General features: G+C 38.7%; 1 protein-coding gene across 4 annotated transcripts in view; it reads right to left on the bottom strand.

Moving 5' to 3' along the window:
- Nucleotides 1–14,931, bottom strand: part of IDE (insulin degrading enzyme) — a 56,703-nt gene that overhangs the window by 41,505 nt on the left and 267 nt on the right. For 2 of the 4 annotated variants that reach the window (XM_072341008.1, XM_072341011.1), the window contains exons 1-5: nt 14,583–14,922; nt 5,855–6,039; nt 4,267–4,474; nt 3,199–3,368; nt 690–812 (exon numbers count right to left, since the gene is read on the bottom strand). In XM_072341008.1, the coding sequence (XP_072197109.1) occupies nt 690–812; nt 3,199–3,368; nt 4,267–4,474; nt 5,855–6,039; nt 14,583–14,686 (790 nt within the window). In that variant the 5' untranslated portion in view covers nt 14,687–14,922. Of the gene's footprint in view, nt 1–689; nt 813–3,198; nt 3,369–4,266; nt 4,475–5,854; nt 6,040–14,474; nt 14,923–14,931 lie in introns of those variants that run through there. The other 2 variants (XM_072341009.1, XM_072341010.1) reach the window with 2 other exon arrangements.

Here is a 14,931-nt window from a genome sequence, read left to right as displayed (position 1 = left end):
TTATGAAATTATGTTAGCAACATTTGTTTTCTGCAGCTTCATTTTTATGTGTGGAGCTCCCCATAATCCAAAAGAATTAAATCAAGAAGAACATGGAGCCTATCCATTTTCAATTCTGATTCAAGAGGACCTCAAAAGAAGAAAATAAAACAAAACAACAAAACATTCCATAGGATATAAAGCCTCCTGCAAAGCAATTGCATAATTCTGATGCTCAAACAAACAACTGAGTGAGAAAAGGAATACTTCCTTTTAGGGAAAATAAATAAAGAGTAGATGCTTTTCATCTAAATGTTAGATTAGGTTTATCTTTTAAACAATGTAGAAATCTTTGGAGTAAAAATACGTACAAGTGTCAAATATGAAAACAGTATCAAAAGTCCTCCCAGCATCTGAGGTGTCAGTCTTCAAAAAACTAGCACATGACAGCAACTTGTGGTTCAATAACAGATTTAAAATTTTCAGCTCAGTTTTTGTATTGCAAGTTTACAAACACTTAAATTCACACACAGCAAGTCGCTTTGGAGATGTTGCTAAAAAGAACTTTATGTTCGGTCAGTCTGCACAAGCTTAATTTTTTCCCTTTTCGTACATTTTCAGATTTTACTTTCCTCTTTAAGAACATACACACATTTGAAGTCTTATTCAACAAACAACAACTAAAACGAAAAACACCTTTGAGCTCTCACCTCTTCCTAAGACACAAATAGCCATTAAATTTGATGAATAATAAGTAGAATGAAACTTCAGTAACTCTTGTCTTACATCTATTCCTTCTTTGGTAGGTCTAGTTTCCAGAGTGAGTTTGTTCCCTGTAACATAAAATAAAATTTAGCAATGCATCTTGTTGATCACAGGTATACTTGTGCTTTATGAATTTACAAAAAAGAAAAATATAGATGAATGAATCTGTTTTTGTCTGGATTGACAGTCAATTTAAAAAATAAATACTGCACATAACAAAGTAAACTGGTTCTATAATGTAAAAACACAATTCTAGAAATTATTACTGTAAACATTTCCATTCTCTAAGCGCATCTGCCTCAAGAATCTAAGAACGTTTCAGACTTCCAATTTAATATTTTAATTTGAATGGCTACTTCAAAGCAATGCATGTAAACACAGGCTTTATTTCAGAAGGAAAAGGCTCTCTTTTCGCACAACTAGAGCAAGTTATACTCCTGCATACACACACCTTTCAAAGGAATCACTACTTGAAATTGCTTACAACAGTGTGACAAAAATCATAGTCTAATATTTTAATTAAAAAAAAAAAAAAAATTACTAATTTCCTAACATTGGTTTGTAAATTGCAACTGTTCAGATTCTGCATCCCCAACAGCTAAGCTGTTGCTTAGTGTAATCTACAAACTTGCTGATGGTGCACATTCAATCTGAACGCTGATGTCATTGATGAAGATACCTAAGAGCATCAGTGCCAGTACTGACCCTACACACCACTCGACACTGACTTCCATCAGGACTGAGCCACTGACAGCTTGTAGAGGTAGGAAAATGGACAATACAAAAATGCCCAGGAAGAACAGGGCACTGTTGAGGAATTACTGTTACAGGCAGTTACTCAGTGATGGAAGAAGACTATCTGTGGACAAAGGATCAAATAAACTTGGATATAGAGAGTAATATAAAGTTCACTGTTAAAACAGGGTTTGCAGTAATTAGCTGTGATCCAAAGCATCAAGCAGGGTCATTCCTGTATTCTGCTAGACTGGCTAAGAGCTCAGCTAGCCAACAGGAAACAATAAGGGTGTCAGCTACTGTTGTCATGAAAACTGTATCACAGCTGGCAGCTCTGAGCAAATAAAAACCAAAGTCTGGCACCAGTTCTGCTGAGTCAGATTTACAGGAAGGCTACGTTCTGCTGAATTTGTGCAAATCTCAAATATTCTCCCCCTTTGCAAACATTTCACTTTTCAACTAAAAAAAAAATCTTCCTAAACTGTAGAAAGTATTTCTGCAATGTCCACTATATTTTCTGAGAAATGAATGCACAGAAATGGAAAATAGTAATCTCTTCAGTAAAAGCAAAAGTTTTATTTGCTGATTCAGGAAGGCCAAATTCCAACCCTCTGAGATTACAGAATATACTTTGGGTACTCGCCTGCAATTTCCAAGACTTCCTTTCAAATTCATTTGAAACACAGTTTGAACTCATTCTGTTTAAAACAGCCTCTCCTCATCGGAAAACAGAACACGATACACTCTTGTAGCAGCTGGCTACCAGCCCTTCAACTATATCCTTCTTCATCAAGTACAAAAATACTTTCCTCTTTCTTGAGACAAAGGAAGAAACCAGTCCTTACAGTTCATTACCTGCTCTCTAACCTCCCACTGTACACAATATTTCATCAACTATTCTTTCAGCAGACACAGCCACAAAAAAACATTCATGGTTAAGGGTTAAATAGTGTAGTGCCCAAATTAATGGCACGACTACTTTGACAGCTTCAAAATAAACTTGCAACTCGTGTATAAAATAACTTCAGCAAAAACTCCAATTGAACTTCTGCCAAAGTGTATAACAGTCTAGGTTTTAAATGTAAACATGATCTGTTACTTTAATGCTTTTTAAATGGAATCTTTTGAGTTTTTCATTACTGAGCTTTCTGTGATTAATCAAGACTGAAAAACACCATCAGCCATAGGTTTGGGATTTGCCCAGAGATAATTTACCTAGACATCTGCTGCTGCTGCATTTTCTGCTTCATATTTTCTTTTCATGTTCTTATTCAGTAATTATCAGGTTACTTTGCTAATCTTTCTGACTTGACATAGTCACTGTCACCCAGTCTTAACGGAATACTACTTAGCAAAAAGAATGTGACTAACAACAACTACAGCATAGTCCATCCACATTGCCATGCACAAAGATGTACAGTACCAAATTATGACAAACCGAATCATTTGAAAACAGCAGCCATTGCAGTAATTATCGAAGTTGTAAAGAATGCCTCATCACTATCATGCAAGTCTTGTATCACAGTTTTGCACATTTTATCTAGCTTGGTTTGGAGTCTACCACGTGGAAAATGTAATAAACCACTACAATAAACACATATGTAGCAGAAAAAAAAAAACAGAATTGTTTCCCTCCAGTCTTTATCAACTTCATATAAACAATATCATGGAATACACTACACAGAACTTCAATGGATCAATAGTAATCTTATGACAAACCTGTTCCAAATTTACTGAAGGGATGATTGGGGTTTCCAGTAGCCTTCTCCAATTGAAACAACCTCCAGGCATCATTCATCAGATTCTTTTCATGCTCAGAATCAACAGCATTCACTTCCCTATCTTTGCAGCTTTCGTCAAACAAAGGGCACAGGAAAAACTGGGCAAATCTAAACAGAAAATTTTCATATCAACTTTCCATTACACTTATAGTATGAAGTATCCCTCCTGAAAATAACTGACTACTTTTTAGTGCAGAATTCACAAATTCCACAACAGTTTTGACACTGATTCATTAGTTCTCAATTTCCTTACCTATAAATGCAGACTATAACATACTCACTACATAAAGTAGTGCAAGAATCAACCTTGCATCACGAATCATACATGGAAAAGTTCTACTGTATAATTTAGCTGCAAGAGGTTTTTAATCTTGTGAATCAAATCAATTCTGTCAGATACAAGGAACAAACCTTGAGAGCAAAGAGCACCGTCTTTATGATAAGTTTGACCAACTTGATCCCAGTGCAGAAGTTCTGTGGCATAAGCAAGGGATTAAAAAAAATGTTTCCTAGAACAACACTTCTTACAAAGGGGAAAATCCACTCTCCATCTCACTGACTACATGCCCTTAAATTTCTGCTCTCTCCCAAAAAAGGCAGAAGTTTCAGTCATTTCCTTTTACTAATGGCATCTGACTTTATTTCTAGACTTCATCCTTATGCTGTCAAAGAAGTAAGGTTTATGTAGCATGCATTGGACGTGATGATACAGTCGAAGTATCTGCATAATGCATAAGTTCACAATCACATTCTGTGCCCCACATTTTTGAAAACATTCAATATAAATACAACCCTTGGACTTCAAAAATTCTCCCTCAGTGAAGAAGTCTGCTAGGTGAGAAAAAAAATCTCAGGAACATTGTTTAAATTGAAGTCATCTAGTATCAGTTTCAACAAAAGATAACACTCTCAACCCTTTCTTCAATAACATAGTGGTAAAGCCATAAGGAAGAACTCCTAAAGCCACTTCAAATAGCAACAACACTTTAAGTAGAAGTGTGTTTACCTGTCCAGTGCACCTTCTAGATGTTCATGTGACACATCAAAGTAATAGTTTGTATGCTCTCCACTGGTGAAAGCATTGGAGCTCCCTGCATGCTCACTGAGAAACTGACTATATTCGTTCTCTTTTGGGTATTTCTTGGTTCCCAGAAACAGCATATGCTCACAAAAATGACTAAGTCCAGCAATGTTGGGCGGATCAGACAAAGACCCTGCAAGAAGAAAAATGTCATAAAATCATTGACAAAAAGTAATGATAAAAGTCTTTCAAAGTTCTTTACATCACAGTATGTTGTGCAAGTCAATTATACAAATCCTGTAGTCATAAGTAGACACTTGGCAGCTTACAATCAACTAAAACCAATCTTAAAAAAAAAAAAAAGAAAAAAAAAGGAAATTTAAAATGAGTAACTGAACCAATTAGTGTCTCAAACTGCCTTCCCAGATCAGCCTGCATTGATTGCTTTTCAGACAAATAAGATTTAAATTGAAGTTCATGATTCATAATCTGTATAGACCTGGCAGATCACAATGTTCTGTCTTCTATAGTTTGATTTTAATAACTGCATTGCATTAAAAGGCAGCAGCTGACAGCCACAATTAAAGAGGTGTTTCTCCTGTGGCTTACAGTATGAGTAATAATCTGTGATTAATTGTCAGGACACAGGCAGCTATTGGCAGTCAGCTAGGAGGTGAGAAGGACACACTTCAGAAGACAACAAAGGCTTCCTGGAATGTAAGGCAGAAGCGTGGGAGCCTGAATCTGGTAGTCCAGCTTTGGACCTTACAACAGTGTGCAATGGGAGAATAGAGGCAACAGAGACACTTCCTGTAGTGCACATGCAGGAACAGGACGTAGCTGGTTACTACTGTCATCATATCCAAGAAAACCACATTTGGGATTCTCTGAACTAGATAATGATTTATGCTAGAAGTTTACAAAGTTACTCTACAACTTCTGTTCTAACATCAATGGTAGAAAGGGCTCCCAACTATAAATACTGCAAGAGGATGAGTAAAGATGCTTAGGTAATTTGCGCATGCATCACACTTTGGAAGTAAGTGAGAAGCTGTCAGTTCAAGAAATACCTCCAATAACAGAGAAGGCTTCTTACACAGCTTCAAAGATACCATCTTCCCTTTCTATTCTTTGTATTTCTGTTCATAACTTAAGCATCACTGCAGTTAGGGTGTGCCTCCCCACCTCCTCCAGCACTACAGCACCTTCTCACCTCAACTCATCAACAATTTCACAAGAAAAAAAAAAGTCTGACGTGACAGATGGAGGCATCTGAAATAATTGTACTCACACCCGCCCCTTTCCTGCTTACAGAAGAGCTTTTATAACATGAAACTTACTCATTAAAACACATATTTCTACACTTGAGTAAACACAGTACATCAAGATAATTTAATTAGCTCTCATAACTTTCAACTTAGTATGTTAAAGAATTAAGCTCTAAATTACAGTTAAAGGCCAGGTTAGCAACTAGATATTACTCCTGCCAGTTTATTTGCAATTAACATACCAAAACTTAAAAGAATTTTAATGATACAATAATTGTTTAATGAACACAAGTTGCATTAAATACCTATGTGCACATCGAGTGCTGCTGAAGACTTATCCGTGGTGGGGTCACTAATGAGAAGTGCTTTAATGCCATTTGCCAACTCCAGTCCACGATATTCTCGTTTATCCTCAGGGGATTTGATAATTTCATTTGTTATTCTCTTAATAGCAGGATTGTTCATTTTGTTATTTGTCTCCTTCTGAAGACTTAAGGAAAATAAAAGAGAATTCATTTACTGTTTTTACTTAATACCTGTTCATAAAGCTGTGGGGGATAGAGACAATTAAGGAAATTAGTTCTGCACAACACTCCTAAAACTGGCCTAAAAGTATAGTTAAAATCCTGAGAGATTCCTGAAAAAAAACAAAAAGCTGATTACATAATTGAATGTTTACAAGTTTCACCAGCAGTAATTAAAAAATAACATAGCAAAGTAATAACATGCTGCTGTTTAACGATAATAAGAATGAAATAAATCCTGTGTTGTTGTCTCAAGTATATTTCCAGGCTTCAGGAAAGTATTTTCACTGAGGTCTCTGAATTGGCAGCTGTATCCTGTATGCTGTAACTTCACAGTCGTCTTAGATTTAAAAAAATACTAAAACAACTGGGTTTGTACAGTCAGACATGAAAGGGCAGCATCATTCACACTATTGCCAGACAAATACAAACAGAGGAATCGCTATGATCAAAGACTGCTTCACATGTATAACATTCTACTATTTCACAGATACACTAAAGGACACACGTGTTTAATGACACATTTTGAAACATTAATAAACAAAGTGTGAATCTGGAATTATAAAATCTGTTTGTTCCATTTTTAAGTGCAAAATAAATAGGTTTGGCATTTAGACTTGTGTATCGGGAGAGATGGAGTGGAAGTGCTTGACTGAATGCTAAAGCAAACAGAAAAAGCCATCCACCCACCAATAAGGAAATGGGAGAGTAACGCTTTGAGGCAAGCAGAATAAAATAAGGTGGCATATAGCTGTATCTAACACCTCTCCACAACACACACAAGAGTCATGAGAAACGTATAGTTCTGACAGTATCACAGTATCACACCTGTGACAAGGAGCTTCACAGCACTCCTTCTCTTTTCATGTTATATGGCTCAAGGAACTTTGCCCAAATTTTAAGAATAGATCCAAGCTTTTAGACTATACAGAGTGCCGTACATGAAGGAATGCATTGTTTTCTGTATGTTGTTCCAATAATCCAGTCACTATAACTAACTCATGGAATCAAACTAGCTACATACTCAATGTTACCATGTGGTATAGAAAGAAAAACTGAAAAAGAAAATCAAATTTTATATTTTATTTGCTGTTTAGAATTCTAAATTAAAAAAGGAGTAGATGACAAAATCATCCTTCTGGAACACTGCAGCACTCTTCATAGGGGTAGGATCCTGGCAGCTACTGTCCGGTTGAGTTTATTCATGGTCTAAAAACTGCCTGATAGAATGCCAGTACAATCATCAGTATGGGTGATATATTTTACAGTGTAGCTGATAAAGAGTTGATTATTAACTACACATTGAGGATAGAAAGTTTCTATACATAATGTCTACAGTAAAATCAGTGAAAAGAAAGTTCTTCACAAACAGAAAAATGAAGACTTAACCTGCAGCAAAGTGTGTATAGGGAAGGATTTAGGCTTGGGGAAGGAGATGCATGTGAACACTGGAAAATGGATCATTATAAAACAAAGTGGCAAAGTAGGCATTAGATCTTTGAAAAAATTTTAGAAGAAGTAAAAAGACTATTTGGAGCTTTCAAGTAGACTGAAAGAAAGCACAATTACCAACAAGAATTATAATCCAAGTAAAAAAATCTGGAGCATAGAAAGCATCAAAGAATAATCAGAATCTGAATACTGCCAAGCTAGAGCCAATAACAAACAATGTAGAATGGCACCTGTGAATGTGCTGCAAGATGCATTTCAGGAGGAAATATTTCTACTAGTAGAACAGGGTTCTCAAACCATACTTTTTTTTCTTTAAAGTGTAATCAGATGTCATAAGTAACCCCCAACTTGGATGCTGAAATTAAACATCTACACTCTAATTTAAATCTGTCATTCATTTACTGGCTAAACCCTGTATGCAGGGAGCACCTATTGCTCACAACCAGAGCATACTCCAAGCACTGAAACTTCTGTTTCTTTGCATCAACAGCATTTGTTGTGGAACAAGACATCAGTTCGTTCAGAGGATGAAGCAGAAAAACTCTATTATAACTTCTGCTCGGTATCTAAGTGTAAACGAAGAACTGATACTGTCTTTCATAGATGAAAGTAACTAAACTGTTCTTAATCCTACTTCACTCTCTCTTCTACACGGTTCTACTGGAATGACAAATACAAGCATGCAGGTGAACAAAGCCATTTCTGTATTTCCTGATATCGCCTCTGCTAACTAACAGCTATCAATTGGCTTCCAGCTAAAGCATTCTGCCTCATTAACATACTAGTTACTAAACAGAAGATGAAGGTGTACTACGAAATTTCAAATTCGTGAGGTTTCACACACTACACAGTTTCCTTGTCACATGGTAGCTCCTTATGTCTCTACCACCTCATTGAGTCACAGAATGTTGATTGTTCAAATGACTCATCGTTCCAACGTGATTCATCACATTACACAGCTTCCGTGAAACCTCAAAGTTTTTCAACTGATGTCTTGTGAAGCTGCACACTTCTACCTCATTGCATGGCCATTCCCTGCTTGTTCCTCCTTCACAGCTATCTCCAGTATAGCAGTCAAATTTCAGCACAGGAAATCTACAGTTCTCAAAAGATCAAGTGATTAAAGTTTATCTCTTTACTGATTGTTATTGTCATGGGCATCGTGAATGCAACATTCTCCTTAGCTTCAAGATGATTCACATGATTAAGCCAGAATTACTTCCCTGAAAGCTACATTAACTGTGCTAGCAGAAGCAAGAGAGCAAGAGTGGATAAACCACACAATATATTTGGAAGGCGGCATGTCAAAAGAAAACAAAATATACAGGACAAATGCCTTCTAGCTAGAGCACTATTCCTTCTGGTGCTATGCAACTATAACACAACAGATAGAAAAGAAAATGCAATTTAAGACAGAATATTCATACAGTGACATTTTCTTAAGCAAACTGTAAGCTCCATTCATTTTAACTGCTTTCTGACAACAGAAAAAAAGTAACAAACAGAAAGAATTTTTTTATTTCTCGTTTCTTTGAAAAGTAACTTAATTCCTTAAGTCATGCTGAGGGCCTGTCCTAAAGTACGGGTGCTATACCTACTTGCTATCATCACAGCAAGCACTGGATGCTGACATCCAGTAGGAAAGAAATTCATCCACAAACTAGATGCATCCCTGTGCAATGACTGGGAAATCTCTCTCTCATCAAAACGACTTCACTTGTACGAGAAAAGTCTAAGGTAAAACTGCAAACTGCTACAGTGTCTGTAAAGTGATATTCTATTATTTAAGGTCTATTTTTTAATAAGTTGTAGGCAGGCAGTCCCTCAAAACTAGTGAGGCTCCCTGAGGAAGCCAGCTTCCACCTGCAGAGTACAACAGAGTGGGAGTGGGATTAAATGATATGAGTCTGCCTGCTTATTTTAGTCAAAGTAATTTTAGTAAACTTGTAATTAAAAATCAACCACCATAGTCAAGCCTAAGCTCAACATTGGAGCAATTAAAGACCATACTTTAAAACCAATTAGCAGAAACTCCTGAGAGCTGCCTTCATTGCATGAATGTAACTAGCAAGTAAAAATGACCCTGAAAGCACAAACTTCAAAGCACTTTTCAAGATTTGTTGTCATAGCAGGCTGCACACACTGAAGTCAAATGTCGATAGGTAAGTCTGAGCCAGACAAATGGCTATAAACACTCATCAGCTTCAAGTAACCAAATGAAGAACCACCAACATCTCTGCAGATTTCCAGACTTATTTTCAACATATATCAGTTGTCTTAAAATTTGGGAATTCCCTGAAACCTTCATACAACTAAGCCCGAATTTCTTTCGTGCACGTCTGTGGGAGCTTCATCATGCTCACTGTAAGTTTACACTTGTATATACCAGAATCTGCATTGTTCCTGCTCTTCAATTCATGTTTCATGCGCTCTGATTACACATCACACATCATGCTGGCTGCAATACAAAATATTCTAACTCCACACTGATAACAGAAACAGTCAATGCCATTTTCTAACTGTTTCAAGCTCCTTATTTTATTTGTATACCTACTCATGTTTTAGTTTTCTTTTGAATTCCAAGCTTCACTGCCTACCACTTACCAGAAGGAAACCTTTCTTGAGCCCAAATGTCTTTGTTCTGTCTTGTTAGGGATCTACCACTGACACTACTGTCTGTATTACCTACTAATCCTTGTGGTTTATAGTCCTTAGCAACTTTGACAGACTTCTTCAGCTGACAATGCCTGGAGCAAAAGAAGAGCTGTGTTCTTCAGCCAAGAGGCATGGGGCTGCAGAACTACAGCCAAGAGAACTCACAGTCAGTTTTCTCTCCTTTCCTACAATGAATCATCATCACCGAGTTGAGAACTATCGAGAACCCCACAAACTTCTTTAGTTACAAGCTAGTGCAATTATGAAATAAATCTCCACTCCTTCACATGTTTTTAACACTCTTACCCTTTAAGTCTGCCACTCCTCATGGCAGCAGCAGCATTTGTGACATCTTTTTTTGATACCGTGCGTAACAGTGACATTAGCAGTAAACCAACCTGTAACTGACCAGCTCTCTCAACCTACTGATCCACTTATACACCACAATAAGTTTATTTTTTAAACTAAACTGTAATCAGAACAGCTGTTTTCCTAAAGCCAGTTTGCTGTTTTTATTAAGGTATATATATATATACTTTAATACAAACCAGCAATATATTACAAATTTGAGCAGAAAGCAAATCATCTCAACAAACATAATAAATCTTCTCAGGCAACCATTTCCATCAAGGATACCTTTCAGAACACTCATCATAACCTTTACAGGTTACGTGGTTCAAAAGTAGCCAAGCCTAGTAAGTCTTCCTCTACACACAGAGAGATTAAAACAGTTGATATGATTCAACACTCATAACCCACAGCAGCAATCTGCTGTGAATTTACTTGTCAAGAAGCTACAGAATGTATCTCAGATTCCAATACATTCCTGATGCTGATCTGAATAAATCTGATTGCATACACAAACAGACTGCATAAGTAGATAAACCATGACTTAATCAGTGCTCCCAAGTTATTAAAAACAACTAATCGCGCCAAATCAGGCAAGTTAGAGGATGATGAATATTTATAAGGCTTTGTTATGTAGTTCATTTTGAAGAAGTTCTGAAGTCTAGCTACAATGAAAGCATTTTCAGAACCTTAGCCTCCAGCTTTTTGCCAAGCCTGGAACTGACAGAAAACTCCCTTGTAACAACAGCAGCCAAGGCAGATGTTGCCTTTCTTGCTCTCCTTCTGAGAAGGGTCCGGCTTCTGCAGCTTCTGCATTACATCCATAAGGCTCAGTCTGCTACAAGTTTCGCTGCCAGGGGGACTGTAAAACTGGACACGATAACCAGCAGCATTAATGAGATGACTGCACGCCGTGAACTTGGCAAAACCAAGGACCATGTTCAATTCAGCCCCGATGGAGGCCTGACCAGCAAAACATTATGTTTTCAGCAGCCTTGGCTTGCTCAAACAGGATGGGATCAAGATACCATAAAGTTAACTCTGTGCCTTAATATTATACTCCTTTGTTTGAACATTTTACAGTTTCCAAATGTTAAAAGAAAAAAGTTAAACAAAAAGGCACAATGTTATACAATCTGCCCTCAAACATAGCAATTAAGTATATTTTTTCCCCCTAAACTTCTAAATCACTTCAGCTTTAATTCTTTCTCTAAGATTTACCCCAAATAATTCATTAAACACATCTTCCAGGATAAAAAAGTTTAATCCAGGTTCAAACAAAGCAATCCCTTTCCCAATATTTGTTGCTTCAATTAGACAATACCAAATTCCAACACTTAAACAATTGCGGTTTTGGTTTTTTTTAAAACATTTAAACAAAATTATCTTCAGACAAATATGATGATACAGAATCTTCAGAACAATTTCCTAAGTCCGGCGCAGTATTTTAGATTGCATCATTATATGCCTCAGTCTCAAATCACATACTACGAGTGAGACTGATAATAGTTTCCATGTTATATGCTTACACACTTGAAAAGTGTATTTTAATTTCTTCAGAGACATTCATACGAGTTCATTTCATTGTGTTATGCATCAAATCTCCACAAGCCAGTGAGGTTCCCCTTCATCCTTCCTCCCTCCCTGACATTTCCACACCAACCCATCACCACAGGGTACGGTCCGCAGCTACAGGCAGCAGCAGTGCCAGCACAGCCCTGCACGTGCCAGGAAACATACAGAACTGGGTGGCATGGGAGAGACTGCTGTGCTTTATTCTAGAACGGATTGGGATGTGTACTTCATACATTTTGTCAGCAACTAACACATCAGATTGTCCAAGACTGTCTGTAAAGCCAACTCACCTAACACTTTATGCTACCATCTGTTTCAAACCCTCAAACTTAAAAACTTGTGAGGTCTGAAGAAATACATAAAAAAATAAAAAAAGACAAGACTAAAACTTTCATTACACTGCACAACAACAGAAGTACATGGAAAGATAAGAGAACTGGCAAGAAAACTGATCTAGCAACAAAACCCCAGAGAATTTTGGGATTTGATATCATGAACAGCACTGCAATCCCCTTTTAAAAACAACTGCTTATTTAACACTAGAGCTTTGACAAAACCAACAGAGCTGTAACAAGAAGTGTCCTGTGGTGTGTTTCAGCAAAGGAATTCCAGACTGATTACCTATTCTTTTTCTAGTTCTTATTATTTTAGACAATTCTACTGCTAACACTGTGAATAAATCTCCAACTTAAAACAATCTTTTCCGTTTCAGTCTTTCAGGCAAGATACAGTTCTGACTCATCCTAAAAACAACTTGCAGAAGGTCAGGCCTTCTAAATAGAGAGCTACAATGAATCAACTTCAACAAAAATTACCTGACTGCAAATATACAGCTCTACATCATTAATATAGTTTATCATCCCAGTGACTTAAACAGCTGAGAACAGAAAGACACTCACTGACAGACCACGTGTATCCAAATACTTAACTATAGGCACAATACAGTTAAATTAATTCCTCTCCAGACATTCTTATTATAAAGTGTCCTTTTACTATCTTGTTAAAAAGACCAACATACAAAATTATCCAATACAATAGAATTAATACATCAGAAAAATCAACCCAATGTGACTTCCCAAATGCTCTGACAGTATTTTTAGTATATGACTTCAGTGAGCAACCTTCAGTGACCCCTAACCATGTGCTAACACCTTCCAGCTCAGTTAAACGCTAGAGGTAAGGAACCTTTTTTCCTCTTCCCTCTTTCTTTCTCAGGAGCTCTGGAGGTAGCAGAGGAGGTGGGTACTTTTGTGTTACGTGCAATATGAGGTATATCACCGACATTCTGATAAAGTCCTAAATGTAGGGACTTTGCCACATCTTACATGTAAAAATACACTTGTAGGGACATCCCAACACTGGTTTAATTTGCTCTTTTGCTGAGACTAAAACAACTAATTTCACTGTTGTGAGCAAGATGAGAAGAGATAAGAAAGTCAAACACGGACTCCCGTTATTCCTGTTCTCAATTATTAAATTATATCTGTTACCAAAGTCTTATTTTCACAAGTTCTCCATCTTTAAAAAACAAAAACTATGTGAAGTACGGGACCATCTCTGCCCCCTCTCATTATCATTTACGTAGATCCTAATTCACAATCAAATGGATGATTAAGTCATGATCGTAGGCAGTATGAAAACACAACAGGCCTACTCACACACACAGCAAAGTCCAAATACTGCATACATTCAAACGCTCCTAGAGAAGTAACTCAGCAAAAGGAATGACAGCCTCAGAAAAGCACCAGCTCAGAGCACACACTATGGATTACCTTCACAAAAGCCAACACACGCAGTACATTCACGCCATGGTGCACACAGCAATTACAAACAATAACGGTGCACCCAAATTTTGCCACACAGCAGATGATGACAGCATGAATCATTTGTTTTCCCAAGGAAATGAAAAGCTACTTTACCATCTTACTTTTGGACCGCTAAATATATCTTTGGCCATTAGGGTAACAGGCACAACACCAACAGAAGGAAGAAAACAAAGTTCCCCTCTCCCTCCTGTCAACTCCGGGTAACTTGGAGCAACCTATTTTTGCCCCATTTGGGATGTTTATGCTTCAGGAGAGTAGGGCAAGTTAAGCAACATTAGAACTCCTTTTCTAAAGGAAAATGAAGGTTAAAAAAAAAAAAAAAAAAAAAAAAAAAAAAAACAACCAACAGCCTTGAAGCCCACCCCGCACGCAAAGGAACGCCCCAAAGGGCAGCAGACACCGGCCCTGCCGGTACCGACGGTGCAGCGCAGGGCACACGCAGGCCGCTCGATCTCGCTGCTCCCCTCACGGTTTCCCCACAGCCCCGCGTTCCGGGCTGCCCACGTTCCCCACAGAGCCAGAACTACCCCGGCCACACAACGCACCTCCGCCCCGGCCCTCACACGACACGGGGGACGCGGGCAGATCTCCAGCCCCTCACGCAGCGCCGTTCCCTCCGCGCGGTTCCCCCGCCTCACGCGCACGCACCGTACCCGAGAAAGCCGCGCTGAGAGGTGAATTGTGAGGCCGGGGCGGCCCAGGGACGCGCGCAGCTCAGCAGAGCCCGCCTCAGCTCAGGGAGCAGCCGCTGCCGCATATCCCGGCCCCGCCGCCCGCGACCGGCCTCTTCCCGCCGCACGGCCCGGCCCGGCCCGGCCCGGTCCCGCTCAGCACGCGCCGCTCCTCAGCTTAGCTCAGCGCCGCGGCCGGCGGCGGCGCCATCTTCTCCGCCCGCCTCCCCTCCCCGCCCGGCCAATCCCTCCCCGGCGCCCTCGGGGTCCCGTCCGCCCTCCTCGCCCGGCGGGGCCGCTTCTACCGCGCCGGGCCTAGCGGGGCCCGTAC

The sequence above is a fragment of the Excalfactoria chinensis genome, chromosome 6, assembly GCF_039878825.1.
Source record: "Excalfactoria chinensis isolate bCotChi1 chromosome 6, bCotChi1.hap2, whole genome shotgun sequence".
Classification (NCBI taxonomy): domain Eukaryota; kingdom Metazoa; phylum Chordata; class Aves; order Galliformes; family Phasianidae; genus Excalfactoria; species Excalfactoria chinensis.
The sequence above is the reverse complement of the archived record's forward strand: the minus strand, read 5'-3'. Positions and strand labels throughout refer to the sequence as shown.